Below are 22,592 nucleotides of genomic sequence, written 5' to 3' on the forward strand. Positions count from 1 at the left end.
CTAGAAAGAAAACAACTTTAAAGGCTCCTTACAAACAGATTTGGATATATTGAAATGTCAGCCTAACTTCATCCATAGTGACAAACTAGTGACAAAGGAGATATCACAACTAGCTGTTCTATGACTCCAAACGAAAAATCTACTTCCACTGTAAACTATTACCATCTGAAATCCTAGAGCTGCCACTTGTATAGTGCAGATAATCCAAAGACCATGATGGATCTATAGCAATGCCAATCTGTTTCTTGCCTGAGTGAAATGTAAAGAGGGCGAGAGCTTTGACCCAGTGGGTTTGTGTTTTCCATCTCTTTTCAGTGCTGGTGTTGGTAGGACAGGCACATTCATTGCACTGGATCGAATCCTTCAGCAATTAGACTCTAAGGACTCAGTGGATATTTATGGAGCAGTGCATGATCTAAGACTTCACAGGGTTCATATGGTTCAGACAGAGGTAAGCTTTGGAGATGGCACAGCACGGCACATCTTCATCATTAATATAATAATAATAGTTTGAACACAAAGAGTTTTACCTGAGCATCTCGAAGCACTTCACAGCTGTTCATAAATTAGGCCTTGTGGCACCACTGTAAGATAGTTAACAGGTACTGTAGCACTTAGAACCTGATCTATTCCTAGTGAAGCTAGTGGGATTTTTTTCCATTGCCTTCCATGGAGCTGCATCGGGCCCTTACATATCAAGTTCTATACACAACTTAGAAATAGGGATCACTTCACCCGCCACTGAACTGCAGTCACCCTCAGGAGTGTAGCGCAGCAGACCTTTAACAGCACATTGCACTGGAGTTACTGAGTTAGATAAATATACTGGGGGAAGGAACATAAGCATTTAAGTACATTGGGGATGGGCACTAAGATGAATAGATAGGCAGTCATAAAGGGAGAAAACAATGGAGGATGGAGATAATTACTCAAGTGTTTATTATTTTAAAACCGTAGCACTTTGACCTTGCTACTGTGTGGTGTCCTTGTACTTACTGGGCTGACATGTCCATCTTTCATTATGCTATTGGGAAGGAAGATCAATCTTTTCCTAAGCCATTATGGAGAAGGGACTGAATCTATCTTGTTAGCACAGGATAAGCAAGTCTTTTATGGTTTTAAAAGTGCAGGAAAATCACTTTCAGAGACTGGTGGCTAAACACTTAGGGACTAATTTAATAAGAGTAATGGAGGCAGCTTGTACATTGTCTCTGTGGAACGTGTTAATAGAGAAATTGGAGTGGGTTTACTAGGCTGTGCAGCCTGATACCAATGTAGCTCTTTGTTGCAGTTTGGAGGTTATGTTATGGGTGGCTAAGTTTGCTGATGTCTGCAAAGGCCGCACATGGGCATGAGGAGACACTGAATTTTATTTCAATGCTATCTTAATCATCAAAGAGCTCTAGTTAGTACAAAGTCAGAATTTCCCAGACCTGGCTGTGGATCTTCGGTGGCAGCCTGGCATAAAGTCCTAATCAGATGCCATACCCAGGTAAAATGTCTGACAGGACTGTGGAGAACTCATATACTATTCTGTGGAAACAACTCACCACAGATACCACTACCTCTTCCATCTTATCCTGAACCCTTGCAGTGATGGCTTGAGTCCCATCCAAGCCCCTGGAGTAGGCAGCCTCAATACAGCAAACAGTGAGAATCCCCAGAGTAATCCCAGGGGTAAAATCATAGCAAAAATGAAAACTGAATTGAGCCCAGATTAATAGTCTGGTCCTTCCTGTTCCAAGGCTAGGGAGTGCATCCAGCACAGAAAGAAGTTCTAACAAACCTTTTATAAATGATTTTCTCCTTCTCTTGGTGCTTCTTCTTGTATTGAAGGTTTCCCATAATCCTGGGGTAGAGGTAAATACTACAAGGGTTCTGTTTAGCAAACTATTTTTGGGAATTGTTGGAGTTCTAGGCTCCACTGAACCTGAGGAATCTGGCATGAACCAGATTCATGGCTTCATTAGAAGAACTTCCAAAATCCACTTCTATATTTGTGTAAAAAGAAGGTTTTATTTTCACCTGTTTGGGAGAGCCTAGGATGGGGAGGGTGGGCAGATGGAAGTGGACACGCTATTATTTGTATTGAAGTAGCACCACAGCAGGGGTGGCAGGTCTGTATAATTATTGGTGGTGCCCAGAACAGGTCCATGTCCTTCCTGCCCCCCACACACCTACCTTGTAAGCTGATATGTATATTTTTTAATCTTGTAAAAATGGACTGGAAACAGTAAGCATTTAACAATTTCCCTATATTACACACTGGGGGGGGGGGTGAGGGGTTTGGGGTGTTGGAGGGGGCTCAGGGCTAGGGCAGAAGATTGGAGTGTGGGAGGGTGAGGGCTCGGGCTGGGGATGAGGGGTTTGGGGGGTTGGAGGGGGCTCAGGGCTAGGGCAGAGGGTGGGGGTGAGGACTCTGGCTGGGGGTGTGGGCTTTTTGGTGGGGCAGGGCTGGGGATGAGGAGTTTGGGGTGCAGGGAGGCTGTCCCAGGGCTGGGGCCAGAGAGGACTCCACAGTCCCCCCAGCCCTCTCTCCCCTCAGCTCAGAGCCCCAGACGTGGAACAGGGTCCCATTGTGCTTCACACTGTACGGACCCAGAATGAAAAGACAGCCCCTCCTTGAGACATAGATTGTAAACTCTTCCAGACAATCGACAACAGGAGAGCACAAGGAAACAATGAAATAATATTGGTTAGCATGATAGGGAGCTGTCTCCACAGCTGCCTAACTGGCAGGGAATCACTGCTCCATTTCACTCACAGCATGAGCCCTTAGCAGTATCTGCTAACTGAAGATGCTGTGCCCTGACCAAATTTCCACTGAATCGGTGGGTGGGGTGCAGAATTCTGTTCCCCAGAGACAGCAGCCTTATGTGCATGACAGCAGGTTTTGTAACTTTCCCAGAGAGAGGACAGTAGAGAAAAAAGTACAGAGCAACAATTAAACTTGTTATGCAAATGAAGAGAAATTGTTGAAAAAAAATTGTGGTCCATGGGGAAATGATGCTTTTAAGGCAAAGTAAAATTAAAAACAAGAGCCTTAGTATGGGGAGGTGTTCGCTAATGTCTATGGGTACTATAATACATTGGTCATGTAATGCTAGTGTTCCTGTGGTCATTGCTCTGAGAGAATGGCACGGCATGGAGAATTAGCAGTTTATGCATAAGCGAAGGCAACCTGGGTGAATAGCAGATCCTATCAGTTAGGTCCTGTCCACGCTGGTCAAAACAATATCTTAGCTCCTTTCTAGTAAACTATTCAAACACTAGCCTTAGAAAGGAGATAACACAGTTCACTTGGTCTGCATAGACAAGGGCTAACCTTGCTGGAAAACCAGGGAAGTCACAGTCAATATCATAGTCTAATAAACCAGTTTATAGCACATTTAAATCCTGTCAGCACTGGCAAGGGAAAGAACATTGACTTTTTTTGGTAAAAACCATCCATATTTAAATATAATTTGTTAGAAAAGGGTCCCACAGGCTTTCCTTGTCCAGTATAAACAGGGCCTAACTGCACTTCGCTGCCCAGCCTGGAAGTTATCAGGAAGTTACTCTTGTTATCAGGAAGGTTGAAAAACATACTTGACAAGGGCTTACTTCATTATGTTACATGAGGCTTAATGTTTTGTATGGGCAGCAACAGTAAACTGGAAAGCTGCTACACAGATCAGTTGTGCAGAACCAGGAATTTCCATGTCACAGGAATTTCTGCTATTTCAAAATTTGTTTAGTTCTGAATCAGAATGAAAATAAGTAATTCTGAAATTTCCCATGAAACAAACATTTTGAAAAATATTCAAGTTTTAGTCAATGGAAACATTTCATTTTGATTTTCATACTTTAATTTTTTCATTATTTTAACAGTATGAAATAAAAGCTATTTCAAAATTAAAAGTCCATTTTGATTTGGAAAAATTGAAACAATCCATTCCAAATATGTCAAAACAGAACATTCTGACATTTTTTTAAACTTTTTTAAAATTTATTTTCCAAAAGAAATGTTGATATTGACATCCCACAGGAATTTTCAGTTTCAACAAAATACCATTTTTCAGTGGAAAAATTTTCCATTGGAGAATTTTCCAAACCCGCTCAAATAATAATCTTATGAAAAAGATACATTCCCATAACAACTGACATGGCTTTTTATCTCCTTTGGAACAAAGGTGTTGCAAAACACCATGTTTTACCATTCAGTGGCATCTAAGTGTAAGACTTTCTTACTCCTTTGCAGATTTCACTAATTTCTGACGCTTCCCTCCCTCTTTTCCAGTGTCAGTATGTCTATTTACATCAGTGTGTGAGAGATGTGTTAAGAGCAAGAAAGCTACGCAGCGAACAAGAAAATCCCTTGTTTCCAATATATGAAAATGTGAATCCAGAGTATCACAGAGGTAGGGACAAAGTTATTGAATTATAAAGCTTTTCAGATTCACAATTTAATAGCTAGGGACATATTGCATTATCTCTTGCCTGGGTTATTATAACCTTCTATCAGACATTCTCTCTTCTACTCTAACCAAAATGCTGATGCTACGGTTATCTTCCTCTCTTGTCACTCTGGCCATCTCATTCTCCTCTTCATTAGCTTCCCCATTAAATCCCAGCTTCACCTCCACATCTACATCTCTGATCTCATTTCCTCCTACACCACTCACTCACATCATATTCACCTCCCAGTGCCGTCACCTTACTACTCCCGTTAGCTTTCTTTCACACTCTTTTCTATCTCACACATTATTAAGCTGTCCCCTATGACAGGAACAGCCTCCAAGCTCCTTCTCTCTGCCCCATTAAAACTCACTCTACCCAGAAATATTTGCTTCCTCCTTCACTGTCTCTTCCTGGTTTCCCTTGCGTATTCTTACCTCACATCTCACATTTGTCTGGTCCATTTTACTTATAAGCTTGTTAGGAGAGAGAAAGTGTTTTATTTTCATGAAACACCATGTATATTTCCAGTGCAACACCAGTGATTTTTAACAGTACTAAGTGACATTTCCTTTCCATTGTTGATGACCTATCTTCAAAGCCTGGCTCCTTTCCCAAGTGGGAAAGAATTTGGTGATCTGACGCTCACCTCCACATGTGAGAGGCCAAAGACTGAAATAACAGGAGTTGTACAACTCATGACTGAAGTGTAATGGCGGAGCTGTGAGTGGGAACTTGCTCAGTGCCTCCCTCTTGTCATACCAATCTCTAGACAGTGCTGGTGCTCCGCCACTTCTCCACACACCATATTCATCTGCTAAAGATGGAAAATAAAACAGACTGCTGATTTTTCTAATCTGTTTTCCTTGCTTTCAGATGCTGTTTATTCAAGACACTAAGAACAGCCACCTGCTTTTGTGATCAGATTTGTTAACTTTGTGTGTGTGGTGTGTGTGTGTGTGTGTGTGTGTGTGTGTTTCATGCACTAGAGCGGTGCCAGACATTTCCATTGATGCTGTGTATAATTTATTGGTCTGGTGACTTTTTTAAAGATATATAATTTAAGTGTAATAGATATTATTGTATATAATTGTATGTTGGTGTTACGTAAAGATGTATTTTTTCTATAATGTTTATATTAATATTAAGCTTCAGATAATACTATTTTTCCATACTAAAGTTTTTAAGAACTTTTCTACATAAACTATTTTAAACTGTGTGTCAAAAAGAACTGCTGAGTTTGGAGTAGGTTGTGTATTGGCACTTAATATACAAGAAAAATCCATTAAGGATAGCCAGCCTTTTTAGCTGACTCAGTGTTCACAAGATGAAATAAGATACATGTCAGATAAAGGATAGTAGTCCTACATAGGAATTCTAAACTTTAAATTGATTGCTGATTGCTTGTGGATTTCATCCATTCTGATCAAATCACAATGCCAGGGTGCTGCAATGAAGGAGTACCATTTAGCAAAAACTCATTAACATCCAAATAAAAAAAACATCCACTTCACTATGAGCAACTGTTTCACTGTAATCTGAATGTTAGTGGAAAAATATTAACATATGTTGCCTTGAAGTTTAATAAAAAGAAAAGGAGTACTTGTGGCACTTGTTAGAGACTAACAAATTTATTTGAGCATAAGCTTTCGTGAGCTACAGCTCACTTCATCGGCTGCTACTCTGAAACTTGAAGTTTAATAGAACTCTTCTTTTACTCTCATGGGCGGTCTGATTTTGATTTGACCTGCATGACTATGTAAATGAATGCATACAGGAGCGAAAGATAATAAATAAACTACACATGCATTCACCCTGACTGACATGCAGAGACTTACCTCCATGAGGATGCAAAACCTGGCAATTTTTATCACTCTTTAAAACAAAAGTCATTATTAAGAGAGTTTAAAGAGTAGGCAGAGCTGGATAACATCAGTATAGACCCCCTCCCCCTTAAGAATATACAGATTTACGGATGCCAAAGATGGAAACAGTTTGCACAGTAATAGTGGCATTTAAGCTGCCATTGGTCTTTATTGGAGATCACTTTTCCCTTGATACTGTAATCTGAGCACTCCTATCAATAGCATTTGTTTCTTTGTGTTTAAAAAAACTCACTTTGAATTAACAGGAAAGGGACTGTTCACTATTAAAATATAAGGAAAACTTTGTTTAAAGAACAATCCTTTCCAAAACAGAAAGGAAAGGCTTGGTAGTTCGGCCTGCCTTCCGATCTCTTTCCACACAGCTTCTCTGGCCTGCCACAAGACAAAAACTTTGAATATTTTTGTTGAGGAAGGGGCAGAGCTGTTTGGAGGAGAAGTTGTTCAAATGAGCCTCTGATGCTGTAAATTCCCTGTTCTTTGGCATGTTGGTACCCCCACTCCAGGCTGTGTGGCCCATAAAGTTTAATACTGTCCCAACCAGCACTTCAGGACAGCCCCAGCTGTGGGGAGAAAACAGCTCCTGTTGCACAGAATTAAAATAAAATCATGTATTAGGGTTGAGAAGAAGGAACCTTGCCCCAGGTTCCAGGAAGAGAGGACATAAGCCTTTTTTGCACCTCTGCATGCTGAGGCTAGTCTCTCCCTGCTGCAGAACACCCATGAAAGTGACAATGGAAGAGCAGAGGAAAACACCAAGGCTGCCCTTGCAGAATTTTCCTCAAATTTTCCACTCAGTGGGGTTGGTGGGTTTGGCCAACACAGAACAACCAGGGATTTCTACTCACCAACACTGTAGGTCACCCAAAGTCCCCTAGATAGACCATCCCGACAGTCCCTGTGTCTCTCCACTCGCTCTGGAGTCCCCCAGACACCCTTCCTGCAGCTGCTCCAGAGACCTCCCTTTATACAAGGTTTCACAGCCACCCCTCCCCCCCCCCCACACACACACTGTAGTGAATGAGGCATGAGGTTAGTTCCCATCAGTACAATTGCATGTTGAAGGAATGTCAAATGTACCATATAAATTATTCCTCCCTAGCTAGTACCATGACATTTTTTTCTGCTAAGGAAATGAAACCTGTTCAATAATGTGCGCTTGGAGAGCACGAGTCCAGGACTGTAAATGGTGTATAGATGTAGTTCATCATTTTCAAAAGCCTACAAAGCATATTCCTCTTTTTATTTTAAAAGTTGTTTTCCTGTCTCTATGCCTTTAAAGTGCACAAATCAGCAGCCAAAACATGATGCCCTAGCCAAAGTCTGTTTTCAACATTTCTTTACCCTAACAGTGCCTGTAGGTCATGAACTTTTTCCTTTTTTACCAAAATGATGAGCAGCCATAAACACTCGCGTACCGTGCTCTTGAACAGCTTCACCCTAGATATGTGACTTCTCACACACAAACACACACACACACACGTATGACTGGTTCTGTGTGCTAGCTAATAAGCTGACATATTCATGTGTAGCAAGTATAATTATACTGAGAACAACTAAATGTCAGAAGCTCTGTGATATTTTTGGTGCAAGCCACCAGTTAGTATAATTAATTATATTTATTGTGCCTTGACATAGAATGCCAGAACCGATAGGGAACTGTTAGAGCAAAAAGGCTGGACTATATTAAAGAAAGATAGCTGTTAAGGAACATAATCCTCAATTGAAGATTTTTTATATACTGTATAGCTAAGAATCCCCTTCTTGATGTTTTCCAATTGTAAGGTTAAAAAGCAACACTCAATGTTGTTTTCCCTTGAGCTAGGATTTGCACACTTGGGGCTCAATCTTGTAAATCCCCCCGACCCCTTTCCTCATGTGAGTAGTCCAATTAATAGCAATGGGACTATTTACATGAGCAATGACACGTACAGCATCATTCGCAGGCCTGGGCCCTTAGTTAATATTTTTTTTGCTTGAAAAGTATTTAATAAAAAGTGTGATGAATTGTTTTAGTCTGTGCAATACCAATGCAAGGCCTACTACTTATTTTAGCAAAAACTTTCACATAACATAGCTAGAGATTTAGAGAAGAGGTTTTTTTTGTTTTTTTTTTAATTACAACTAGGTCATTGAACTAAATGATTGCAATAGACACACTGTGAAGATGTCATGAAAGCGCAACTTTATAAATTGTATCTGCTGTTATAGTTATTTATATGGCTTAAATGTGCTTGATAAATGCCTGCCAAAAAAAAGTACTTCTTAGGCAGCTACATAAAGAATTTCTCTTCAGCTGGAGTGCCCATAAAGACCTAAGAGCAGCTTTGTGTTCAGCTTACACATTATGCCGTGGCATTGATGCTGTGTTTTGGAAAGCAAAGCACTGGAACCACAGACAGCAAAGTGAGATCACATACAATGCAAAGTTACTATTCCTTACTATTCCTGGGTGGTAATGGCCTGAGCGTTATCACCTGGGAGGGTGATCTGCTGTGACTGGGCCAAGAGCCATAGATTGTAGCTACTCATGTGTAATACTTAGGTATGGCCTATAGCAATTGCATGTCCTTGTACACAATGCACTAGCCATAACTGGCATGGCTCGCAATTGTATACAATTAGTTGCCTGTCTGTCAATGCTTCAAGGACATTCAATTGTGTGAATAGGCTGAAGCATAAGATGAGAGTCATTTTGTTGATGACTCAGCCTCAACCTTCTGAGCATTACATTCTGGGCCCCGTTGTCCCTGGAGGGTGCATCTCTGAATGAAAGATGAGTTTGCACTAGCAGGCTTCCTGTGGCCTGTTGTCCTGTGACCATCCCCTTTCTCCCTGGTGACACTCCTGTGCCCAAAGTAAAGCAGGGTGACTCGTGACCTAGCAGATCAATGAATTAGATAAGATTGGTCTTGTTGAACGACTGTAGCAGAAAATACATATGACTATGGACTAGTGTGGAACTGTGGTATACAGTATCAGTAATGGTGGGTGAGTAATTTGCAGGTTGGCTTTTTTTTTTTTTTTGGTTTAATTTGAAAGCTAAAACTATATAGTAAGTCAAGTCTAGGAGCTGACTATATAGTGTTCTCAAATAGCACACTACTTTACATTGCTAAACAATTTTTTTTAAAGCTAGCTAGTCATAAATTCTGTACGTGGGTAAAGTTTCAGAAAAAATGGTTGCAGAAAAATATTCCATTTTCATATGCTATATAATTATTCATATTCGTGTTCCTAACAAACAATAGGTGAGCACAGAACTACACTACTATTGTTTAATTTATGTATTTGTTATATATACTTTTATAGTTTTAACTCCTGTCTACAAAGCAAATATATTTGAGTGTATTTTACACAGCGTTCATGAATAAAACAGTTAATTTAAACTCATGTCCTTATCTTCTATTTGACTGCTTTTGCATTATGGATTTGTGTTGTCCTGTTGTTTAGGGAAAAGGTCATACGTGAATTTGATTTTTAAATTAGACTGTCTTCAGAGGACATTAAATTCATCAACGACTGTGTGCTCATGAGAGAAGTACATACACCATATGCTACTGAGTGGCGGTTGCTTTTTCCTCCCAAATACTTTTCTCTTGGCCTCTAGTAACCAATGTGAAATCTCTTATCCAAAGTTCATTTTCAGTTGTCGCAGTGCAAGACTATGAAAGCTCAAAAAAGTGAGCTAGTTGTTAGAAAGACCCTGCCTGCAGGAGAGCAACGAAAGGAAACAAAAATCGATGGCTTTAAGAGGAAGCCAATATGAGAGACTATCCGAAAAGGTGCAAGTGGAGAATGCATGTGCCTGATATTTCAGTTGCATTTGCATGCATTTTCAGAGGTGTGGCCTGTGGTGTAGGGCTACAATAGCAGAACTCACTTTGAAAATTTTAATAGATTAAAAATATGAAGATCTTTTTAAGAGCTTTTATAAACAGACGCAGGGGGAGCTGCACAGGGCCCTGTGGCAAAACATCCATTGCTGTGAATGGGAACAGGATGGTGGCCAGAAAAAGCAATTTGGTTTTATTTCCTATCCTACTGTGAATAGGGAAATATGAAAAGTACAAGGTGGTTAGTAGCAATACAGAGGGGAAAGCGAACACCTTCCTGAAGAAACAAACACATATCATATACTGTGTAGTAATGGTACCAGAATACACCTCAGTGTAAGCTGAGCTATACTGTAGAAGTAATTACTAAAAAATAATTAAATGCAGAAAAATAAAATAAAGTTTCTCAAATGCCGCACACTGCAAGGGAAGAAAAATGAAATGCAAATAAGGGAGAGAGAGAAACAAGTTCACATGTTATCTGGGGGCATTTTAATTGCCTGTCACAGTGATTTCACTAGTGTTATTTTAGACTAGGTAAAACTGAAGAAACACAGAGGTAACAAAGAATGTTATTCAAGCATCAAACAACATGACAGAGTATGGGCTCAAGATGTGATAAATACAACTATCCAGTTAGTTTACCCCTGTATCTAAAAGATGCCTGGGGTCAAAAGAAAGAAAAATATATTTTGAGTATCAGACGTTTAGCAAATGAGCTAACAGAAATTGAATCCATGCAAGAAAGGTTGGGGAGAACTAAAAATATCAAAGGACACTGCTATACTGTAACCCACACACGTCCTGAGTATGGTGTTCTGTCCCATCTAGTGGCACCGAGACTACTTAGAGAGAGAGGTTCATGAATCTGCTCTACAGCCTCAGCTAACAAGCAGTTGGCTTTTAGCTCATGTGGTAGAAGATCATGTACTCAGCTCCAGAGGTCCCAGGTTCAATCCCACCTGCTGTGGACTGGGGTCAGTCAGAGTTATAATAGCACATCATTCCGCTTAGAGCTGGTTAGACCATGTGACAAATTCTTGTGCACCATTTTTTTCCCCTCCTATTTGCCCTGCACTTCTCTAGGTGGTTGGAAAATTTCCATTAAAAGCACCAAAATTTTCACCAAACTGGCAAAAAATTCAAATCAGCTGTAATGCCAAACATGGGGCTTGCTACAGCCAGGTGGTATTGTTATGATTTATATTATCATGGTGTCTAGGAGCCCAGTCATGGACCTCAACCCCATTGTGTTAGGTGCTGTACAAAAGGACAGGCCATGCCGCAAAGAACTTACAATCTAAGTATAAGTGACAACAGAAGGATATAGATAGACCAACTGGGGAGTACAAGGAAACAATCGGTCAGCAGGATTGCCTGTGGTCTCAGCACAGCAGCAGCCTCATCATTATCAATTCTTTGTCTGGAAAAAAAAGTTGGTTTGTGGAAGCAGATATTGAGTTCTCTCAACTTCCCTTGACTTTTAAATGAGAGTTGAGGATGTGCAGCATTTCTCAACATCTTGCCTAACTTGGAGGGAACAATGTTCACTCTTTACAGTGTTGGAAACAGCAATAGGAAGAGCAGAAAACCCATCACAGCCTTTTTTTAAACAAGTTCTTAAACATGTGAGTATTTCTATTTGCCTCAGTGGGATGAGGCTTAAATGCCTTGTCGAAGTAGGGACCACGTGAGGAAAAGTACAACAATCAGGAAATTTTGGGCCTAATTCTGCCACCCTTATTCATGGTTAGAAATACCTCATTTGGAGCTCAGTGAGAGAGCCTGTGAACTACAGGAATGGGAGAGGTTAGGCAAGTAAAGGACAAAGCGTAAAGCCCCAAAGCACCTCCACCAACAATACTTAAATTGACATTTTGATTAAGATTTCTTCACCAATCAATACAACATAACTAAACAGTTAAAGAGCATGAACAATTAAAAATAACATGTAACACACAACCCAAGGCCACGGAGAATGTGTTCTTACTGAAATTTCAGCACTGGCTGTGATTTTGGCATTACCAACAAAACTCCAATGACTATATGCAATTCAGCTCTGATTCACTTCCCACTGAAATGAATGGCAAAACTGCCATTGGCTTCAATGGATGCAGGATTGGGCTCTGAATTGGTAACCAGAAAGTGGGGGAAACTATTTTTTTTCAATAAAAGTCCCCTAGTGTATAGAACACTGTGCACATACATGTTATTATTTGTAGCATGGTAAGGCTCCAAAAAATGATTGGGGCCTGTCATAAATATAAAGGGAACGGTAAACACCTTTAAAACCCCTCCTGGCCAGAGGAAAAATCCTTTCACCTGTAAAGAGTTAAGAAGCTAGGATAACCTCACCGGCACCTGACCACAATGACCAATGAGGAGACAAGATACTTGCAAAGCTGGAGGGAGGGAGAAACAAAGGGTTTGTGTGTGTGATGCTTTTGCCGGGGACAGATCAGGAATGGAGTCTTAGAACTTAGTAAATAATCTAGCTAGATATACGTTAGATTATGATTTCTTTAAATGGCTGAGAAATTAGACTGTGCTGAATAGAATGAATATTCTTGTCTTTGTGTCTTTCTTGTAACTTAAGGTTTTGCCTAGAGGGATTCTCTATGTTTTGAACTAATTACCTTGTAAGGTATTTACCATCCTGATTTTACAGAGGTGAATCTTTTTACCTTTTCTTATATTAAAATTCTTCTTTTAAGAAATTGAATGCTTTTTTCATTGTCCTTAAGATCCAAGGGTTTGGGTCTGTGGTCACCTATGCAAATTGGTGAAGATTTTTATCAAGCCTTCCCCAGGCAGGGGGGTGCAAGGTTTTGGTGAGGATTTTTGGGGGAAAGACGTTTCCAAACAATGCTTTCTCAAAAATAAACCCAGACGTTTGGTGGTGGCAGTGGAAGTCCAAGGGCAAAAGGTAAAATAGTTTGTACCTTGGGGAAGTTTTAACCTAAGCTGGTAAAAGTAAGCTTGGGAGGTTTTCATGCAGGTCCCCACATCTGCACCCTAGAGTTCAGAGTGGGGAAGGAACCTTGACAGGGCCCCACTGTGCTAGCCAATGTACAAACAGAGAGTGAGAGAGGGTCCCTGCCCTGAAGAGCTTACAATTTAAATAGCAAGATGGACACAAAGTGGGGAAAGAGATAGAATATACAAGAGTTTAATAAATACATGAGGGCAAATGGACCAAGAAGCGGGGGCTAGGGGGTGGGAGAGGAACCGTCACCTTTTGCAAAGAATGAAAATAGCAGATTTTAAAAATACAAGTAGAATAAAAGAACAGGGATCTCACTAATTTGCATGTATTTGCTAATCAGAATGGTGAGTGTGAAGCAATGAGGAATTTGCATACAAGTGACAATTGGTTATGGAAGGAATACGCAGCTGTCTTGTGAACTGCAAGCCAAAACACCACACATGAGAGGCTAAGAAAACTGGGGAAGGATTGGGGAAGCCAAAGGGTGTTGTGAAGCCACCTATGCCCCTCAACTCCAAGTGCACCAAGCCACACTCTGACACACCTGGGAATCTGACCAAAAATATTTTAAACTGCGGATTAGAAACTATATTTTTTGGGGGACTGGATCCATCAGAAGATTATAAATGGGCAATGGCCTATTTTGCTGCTAGATCACCAGTTCAAATATGTTTGCATGCACATCCAAGGGAAGAACTTGACTCACAATGGTATATATATATATATATATATACACACACACAAACACACAGCAGACAAACATTCCCTTACCTACACCTCCTCATTTTCTTTCCTTCTCTATTACTTAACTGTATAATTAAATTATGCAACTCAGGAAAGTGTTTTGGAAACCAGATGGCATGCAAATTGCTACACAAAGTAATGTTGTATTTTAAAGTTTTATTGCAGGCCACACACTCCAATCTGGTTGGTATATGGCCCTAGAATGAACTGCTTATTAAAAGCTGCTTGTGTGATCGTTGAGCCTCCAACTTAGTATTCAGAACTGAATAATCAATCACACATTTCACAGAGTACTGTTGCAAATCTTGTTCTGATCACACAGAACAAGGGTGCAAGCTTGAATTTGATCCTGACATCCAAGACATGGTAGATGTCATGACAAAGAGGGAAACTGGTTCTCAAAGCAAGAGATCACTGAGCCAAAGGACAAACCACGTGCAAGTCTGGAAAGCCAGGGAAAGGCCCAGCAAGTGAGGACAAATAATATGAAGTGGGAGAAGCCACAGTACAGATATCAAGGGGAGACATGAAATTCGTGAGCTCTTCCTTGGGTCCTCCATTGGCTTTTAAATTCTGAAGCTGAAATTCTTTAAGAATAAATTCATAAATATTTATTGTAACTACTCTTTTATTGTTTGTTTTCTTCGGTGCATAGAGAAAGCCTATAGACCTCTAAATAGTGGTACCATATTGCATACAAAAGAGTTCCCCCCCACTCTAAGCTCTTCTTGACATTAGACTGATTTTCTTTACATGTATGAGCACTGGAGTAGTTCCACTGGAGAGAGCAACAACAGGTGACCAGTGTAAACCAGTTACCCATATCTGCCAGCATTAAAACACCTTGGCAACTAGACCTAAGCATGAAGATTAAAATGCTGGTGAGCCAGCCAGGCTTCCACCACCGATGGGGCTGCACCAATAGCAGCACTGGTGGAAAATTAAAGAAAAAAGTCTACCAGGTTCACAGTCTAGGAAATGGACCCGTTGCTGACATGAATTGTCAGCACCAGATCTTCCAGAATCAGGGTTGAGAATATAGATAAGCCAAAGCTCTTTTCCGCACCACTACTGTCAACCAATTTGCACAAGTCTCCATCACACTGTCTGAAACGGTGCTGTAAACTGTTCTCTGCCCTCTCTACACCAGTAGTTAAAACAATGTCCATGAGTTTGGTGGGACCCACTATTGACAACCATTATCACCAGCAGGTCAATTTCCTAGCATAGATGGAGCTAAGCTGACTTCAGTCTCCAAGAGGCTCATATGCAGAGAGAGTTTAACAGCTAAGCTTAATAACAGCAGATGTTTAGAAAAGGGATAACAGACAAATGTGTGAGTCATAGAGTGCATGTAAAAAACATCATTAGACAAAAAAGCAAAGGCAGCATTAGACCAAATAGTAAGAAGGGAATAAAACAAAAGCTGTCTTCATTCCTTATGAGACTGCGATTGCCCAACTGGCCAGTGTTATGAACACTGGTGTTTCAAAGTCAAAGCCACATACATATCTAAAATGCTGTGTTAAACAGAGCTGTATTCTAAGGTGAAACTGGTAAGCTGGGATTTTCTCCTCCTTGGGAGCAGCACATTGGTGAATAGTGCAGGTATCCTGTGGAACGGGCTGGACACTCCACAGCAACAGTCGCAGGGCTCACGGGTTCAGGTGAACCAGTTGCTAACCTGCAGAGGGACAGCTCAGCCCACATGTGCTTGTGTTGCCTGTGGCTGCTGGAGTTGGGAGGCTGACACACACACACAAAGCTTCCTCACGCTAAGGCATGTTGTAGCGAGATGCCTTGTAAACCTGGGTACCCCTGGGAAGTGTCACATGGTAGTACAAGATTAGGTGTTTTTTTAAAGGGAGCCAAATTATCAGAATTTCTTTGTGATACAGTAATTAATATTACCAACGCCATCATTTGACTCAGTCTGAGAATGCTGCAAGCCAGTGAAGCACAACGCTTGCATCAAATTTTAAATGGATCAGTTAAAATAGATCTTTTTGCAAATTAAAAAAAAATCACTATTTCGATGTTTGATTTTTTTTTCTGAGACATCACTAAAATCTCAGCCATCTTGATAACCAACCTAGAACACATAAGCTAAGGGAAGAAGATTATTAGACAGACACGGCTGATAGAGGAACAATACAATGAGGAGGAACGCAACTCGGTACAGAATGTCTTAGTTCTTGTCTTCACTATGGGGGTAAATCGACCTAAATTATGCTACTCCAGGTATGTGAATAACATAGCTGGAGTTGATGTAGCTTAGGTCGACTTACCCTGGTGTCTTCACTGCACTTCTTCGACAGGAGATGCTCTTCCCTTACTCTTCTCTGAGAGCTACATCTATCCCTGCTGAATCGATTGCAGCAGCATCGATCCCTGCAGTGAAGACCAGCCCTTAGATGATTAACAGCTAATTATCGAGACAGACAGAGCTCAATATAGATGAATGCAGAATGAGGAGGAGTTTGGTAAATCTTTGCCACACCATTCAGTGTGTGTGTGTGTGTGTGTGTGTGTGTCATCAGTATGATTAAGAAAGAAACAACAAAATGAAAGGGGAAAGTATGTGTGTTATAATTGAAGGAAGGAAATGAGACTATTTCTCAATCTATATAATTAAGAGACATTGTTAAAGTTGCAACCAGCTTCCATTATAAAGTCCTATGTTGACACGTGTATCAGTTTGACATGGGCTCTAAACCATCACATTTACTCTGAAGGCAAAAAGAAAAATTTTCTTAAAACTTTGCAGGAACAAACCATTTTTGAGTAATTGGTCATTCAATATAACCCTGATTGGAAATGCTGATTTTTGTCTAACTTTTCTGTGTTTCGATTTTGCTCAAAAATGACTTGTTACTGCTCAAACTTCCCACATAGTGAAAACTCCTTAACAACTCCTGCACCTACTATAAATGAAGAAAATAGGTTATAATCAAGCAAAGTTATTAATGATTTCTTTTTGTGAATAGTTTTGTGCCTAAGTGATTTCAGTGGGAGCTAGAGACCCAGTTCTGAACTCATGGATGTCACTTTGGAGTTTTCTGCCATTGAGTTCAATCGGAGCAGGAGCAATCATTATGGATGAAATTCACTGCTGTGCAAAGGGCCAGTACAAAGTCTATGCATCGCTTATTACCACTTTATTCTCTGTTTAAAAGTGTAAGCAGGGCTTAAGTAGGATGTAAGCCTTGTGCTAGCCCTCTGCACATGGTGAATTTCACACCTATATAAATATGTTGTCCTCTAGTGTCTTGTTGCAGATTAGAAACAAATTCAGAGCACTTCTACAGGTGACAGTTAACAGAGATCTGTCTTAAACGCAAGGTGTAAGAAGAGCCTTTGATTTGGTTGCTAGAGGACCAAGATTCCAGGCCTGACTCTACAGGCATATGCTATTTGATTATGGAGTTAAGGTTGCTTCCATGGTCCCATTATAAGGCTAAGGTTGAGTCCTTCTCATATTCCAAATAAAAAGAAGAGAAAAATCCAAATGCTTTAAAATTTGTAAGTGTTACACCACATGGTCAATTGTAAGGTGTTCTGAGCTTTTTGATTAAACTGAGTAAAACCCCCAGGGGAATGTAAAATTAACTGCCATGCAGCCATGCGTAATCTCTATATAGACACACAAAATCCTTTGGGAAAAAAAAACTTATCCCCTTCATCTTGCAGCTGGATCCCTGCAACCCAGGGAACCCCATGAAAGTCATGGGGCTCTACCACCTGCACAAATGCAAGTACAGTATCAATGCCGGATAAAGACACAAGCTGATCAGCTGCAAATGCAAGCCAACATCTATTTCTCATATCCTGATAACCATGCACACCTTTCTTGCTCAAACTCCAGATGCAGAACTACTGTATTCTAAAACTAACCTGTCAATTGATAGCGCCAGTAACTGCCTTCTCCCATTTAACAGTATCACTTTAAAGAAAAACATGCCAAAATTGATACACAACCGCACCCAGAGTTAAGGTGTTAATAAAATATACAGATATACTGGAAAGGCGACTTGGTTTCCCAAGAAATGGGTGATTTCAGTCCTACACACCAATTCTTCTACATCAAAATCATGTATAATTAGCTTTGTGCCATAACCACTCTTCTGTCTACTATCAGTTGTGGCTCTTCTTTTAGCATCTCTGCCTTCCAAGTAGCTTCCTCCCACTACGTCTGTATTTGCTGTATCCCTCCTCCATCACTTCTAATTTATTAGCTTATTTTTTCAAGATATAAAAGACATTTTATCTTCTGCTCCTCTTTCTAACCTGTTGTGGTCTCCTTTGTATTGTCTATCACTTTGATGTTCATAACTCCTCCAGATTCTGTATACTTTAAAAAGGCAATTAATTGGCTCTTTCTGTTGCCTTTCATAGAATAAAGAAAAGCTGCTGAGGCACTTCACCACACACCTTAATGCAGATGATGTACTGTCATTTATTATTGCTTTGTGTTGACAGTTCTTCAGCCAGAACTCTGTCTTTCATTGCTCGTAGCCAACCCGATATGAATTAATTTTTCAAATGAGATTTTGAGCCACAGAAAACAATGCTAGTTGTTTTACTTCATCTGTAGTCCCATTATTTTCTAGGTTGGCTGTAAAAAATGTAATCGGGTTTATTGGACAATATTTGTTCTTAATAAATCCATGCCATTTGCTGGTTGTGTTATCTTCAAGGTATTTTCCTATTAATTGTATATGGTCCATCATTTTAATAAGGATTGAAGCTAGATTTCCTAGGTCTGGAGGGATTGATTTAATGTTGGTACTGCATTTTCATTTTTCCTTTCTTCTGATGCCAATTTTTCAAGACTTTTCAAAACCAATTGTCAAGGGTTCAGTCTATTTATTAAGAAATCTTCACAATCTGGGATGCATATCATCTGACTTATTGACTGGTCTATATTCAATTGTCTTCTCTGCTGCTTATAAACAGCTTTGTTGACAAGGTTTTCATTAATTCCTGACTGTCCAGGCCTGTTTTCTTAAAAAGACTGATTTAAAGGATCAGTTCAATAGCTCAGCCATTTTAATGTCATTCAGGATTTTATCACGTTCATTTATTAATGAGTCCACATCCTTTCTAGCATTTCTTTTCTCTTTGATCTAAAAGTCCTCTGTATATTCATTAGCTCTTTGGGCTAGCAGTGAGTCCACATTTTTGCTGTCCTGATGCCCCCAAGTCTTAATTGCATTCTCATTTAGCTCTATCCTTCTCCTCCATGTCTAGTATGGGGTTCTCTTTTACCCTAAGCCCTCGGATTGCTCTCTCATGAGGACACATTCCTATCAACGGAAGCCTAGTTTTTCAAAACAAAATTTAGCAAGGTTCTAGCCTACATCAGTTATTTCTTGGCCTGACTTTGGTTAACTGCTTTTAGGCTTTATCATTCTAGGGTTATAGGGTTCACAGGAGGTTACATCAATTACATTCTCTCATCAGAAAATGAGCAGTGTCAGTTTGTTCCATTGTCACCATGACAAGACTCCAGTTCATTAATGTTTCCGTTTTATCCTTACTCACTCTTTGCTTCACAGTATCAGTCTCCTTTGTTATTATTCAACTGGAAGTAACTGTCAGATATTTTGGAGTTAAGAGAAAGCTCGTGCTCTATTCCCTTCCGGAATCATTTAACAAGCATAATCAATTTTGAACTTGAGGTTGCTCTCCAATTTTAAGTCTCCTCTCACCAAAGCAGACATTCCAGTGCTCAATGATTCCAAAATCTTCCTCTCTCTACCTTTGATACAGTCTTTGTTTGGTCTCAACTATCAGTTTTTCCTTTTTCACTCACAATGGGCACTGGAAAGATCTCTGAGATCATCTACCTCAATCCCATCTTCCAGTCTTTTATCCCAGAACTCAATAATCTGCCACTGTTCCAGCAAATCTCTCTTTGGTATGTAATGTAAACTGTACTGCTCCTACGGCATGCAGTTACAAAAATTCATGTGCAAATTTCACAATGGCAACAATAAGCTTGGCTGAGCTGGCAAATACTATCCAGCAAAATCAAAGAAAGTCATAGCCATGTGTTAAAATGGCTAATCTTCAAAACTCAGCTTGCAGTCCCACAAACTGCCTGTAGAGGGGCCCAAGCTTTGCATATTAGCCTCTTGTCAAGAGCCAGAAGGTTGCATATGAATTTATATATATAAATCTGTAATATTTGCTTATTCCCTGAAAAAGGACTAGAAATTGTTTCTTATTTCAGCCTACCAGCAAGAACAACACCCAGTCTGGATTTGTCCTCAGGCTGCAGTTACATGTTCTCTATGTATATAAATCTCCCCACTGTATTTTCCACTGAATGTATCCGATGAAGTGAGCTGTAGCTCACGAAAGCTTATGCTCAAATAAATTTGTTAGTCTCTAAGGTGCCACAAGTACTCCTTTTCTTTTTGTGAATACAGACTAACATGGCTGCTACTCTGAAAAAAGACAGGGAAACTTCACTCGTCTCTGAACAGCCCTGCTTTGGCCCTCCTGGATTTTGAGAACAAAATGAATGCACTAACTTCCTTTGAGAACTGGTCCTTCTGAGACTCTCTTCAAACTATAAGAATTTGGTTTATTTAAACTGCTTTGTCTAGGAAATATGTCAGTTGGTGAAAACTAATATGTGACATCGAACCAGCTTGTGAGAATTGATTTTCCTATACTATTTCTAGAGAGCAACAAATGAAACTCAAAGCTGGAATGAGCCAAAAAGTTATGAAAGAGCTTGGCATATATTTTATACTGCTGTATATTATTAAATTAAAGACTCTTCCTCAGCAAATTACCCTTTATATAAACAGCACCAGAGAAGCTTCTAGTAGTCAGCCTCCTTGCCTTTCTGGGAAATGTATTTTCAGGATGATTAATCTATGCATTACAGACTCTTTGGAAATAGGTTGTGCATTTTTAAAATGTTTATTTCACATACAGTTATACAGTATGATGAGTAATTCTATTTACTTTTCTCATTTGTTTTTAAAATCTACAGGATGTATGCGTAATGAACAGAAAGTGGTTTTCTGGTCTATGAGATTGCAAACCTCCATTAGAATGATAAAACTGTGAATTAAACATTGCACATGTAGGCAATCGCTTTTATATCAGAACATCGCTTCACATGGTACACTCCCTACCTCTCCCAGTTAATTGTAAACATCCAGTCTGAGCCATTCAGCAAGGCTGTGATCTTCCAAGACTGTTTGATTGATTGCACAATCATTCTTTCCAAGGTTTTCTTGCTCATGTTTTTTATGCTTTCCATTGGTACAGACGATAGTTAGTCTGACATATCATCTTAACAACTTCTTTAGATGGCAAAATTAGGGAAAGCTTTTGTTTTAAGTTTAATAGAGGCTTGGCAGCTGCTCCATGCTGAGGAAAGGGACTGCTGATTTTCATTGAAATTAAATATGGAAGCAAACCTACCGTATGTTTTAGATGACTTCAGCAACGAAGCTTCCGTCACTTCTCTTGGGAAACTATTCCACAGTCTAAGAGGTTACTTATTATAAACCCCTCCCTGATGCTTTTTGCACCATTCTAGAGAATTCCTTCTGTTTCACCTCGGTCCCTCAAATATTTGTAGACAGGTAAAAGTTTGTAAAAATGGATATTAGTTATTCAAAAACATGTATGTGCAATACTGACAAAAGATCCTTTAGCAATCCACTCCTTTTATAAACATGCAGTCCACACTATCCCAGCATCTATATTATTCCCTCACTGGTATACATTTAAAATACATACATTACTCTGTGTGTCATGAATAGGAATTACATCTCTTGCTGCCAGGGACTTGCACTTCTTGAAGTTTATTTAATCGCTATAAAGAATGGTCCATTTGCTAGGGATTTAAAGACTTTTAACCTATTTTTCCCTTTGGCATCTCCCATATTAAACCAAGAGCTTTTCTTTTGCTCTGTCATCTGGACGCTGAAGGATAAGCAAGCTATATAGACCCTTTGTTGTACCAAAAGCAGAGATTTGTTTGATATGCCTCACAGTTGTAGGTATACATATATGGTACTGGAAGGATAGCTTCTGTATGTCTGGAGCTGAGGCAAAGGGCTACAAGAGGATAAAAGAGCTGAATGCAGATTTAAAAGTTCCATTATACTTCCATAGCATTAGAAACTGAGAAAATCCAGTCACGTCATCTTTATGGTGTCTAATTCTCACCAAAAGAATTAACCAGCTCTGTGAAGTTCCAAGGTAGGAATATCCAAATGACTGTTTTGTTGTAATGCTTGGCTATCACATTTCGGTTGATTAGAGCCCAGCTTGGAGTCCACTGAAATGGGCTATGGTTCAGGCCTTTGGTGTATGCCAGTTTTTTTTTCTGCTGGTGAGCTTTAGTGAAGTTCTCCCTCACCAGAGATTACACTCAAGAGATCAGAATATTGTTTAAACTGGAACTCTTTATTGGTACCCCTCTAACAACCCAAGGCAACAAAGCTCACACAGACCACTGCTTAAATAGCTCAAACTCCTGCTGCAACCTCCTACTGGCTCACCAGAGCTGACTTTTGAGCAGAGGACCAGCCTTAACGAGACAGACTGTGGAAATATAGCTCTCAAATTCCAACCAATTTTGCACAGAACACACAATTTACTCAAAACGGGCTATATTTACACTACAAAGTGTGTGTGCTTACTTTTGAATGTTATGCAGACAGAATCAGAAGT

The 22,592-nt window shown here is 39.9% G+C and overlaps 1 protein-coding gene across 3 annotated transcripts in view; it reads left to right on the top strand.

The window, feature by feature from the left end:
• The window catches only part of PTPRB (protein tyrosine phosphatase receptor type B), a 106,620-nt gene extending 96,907 nt beyond the window's left edge, over positions 1–9,713 (top strand). For all 3 annotated transcript variants that reach the window (XM_038381931.2, XM_038381950.2, XM_038381958.2), the window contains 3 exons: positions 316–451; positions 4,280–4,400; positions 5,314–9,713. In XM_038381931.2, the coding sequence (XP_038237859.1) occupies positions 316–451; positions 4,280–4,400; positions 5,314–5,336 (280 nt within the window). In that variant the 3' untranslated portion in view covers positions 5,337–9,713. The remainder of the gene's footprint in view (positions 1–315; positions 452–4,279; positions 4,401–5,313) is intronic.
• Positions 9,714–22,592: the final 12,879 nt, after the last annotated feature.

Source organism: Dermochelys coriacea, chromosome 1, assembly GCF_009764565.3.
Source record: "Dermochelys coriacea isolate rDerCor1 chromosome 1, rDerCor1.pri.v4, whole genome shotgun sequence".
Taxonomy (NCBI): Eukaryota; Metazoa; Chordata; order Testudines; family Dermochelyidae; genus Dermochelys; species Dermochelys coriacea.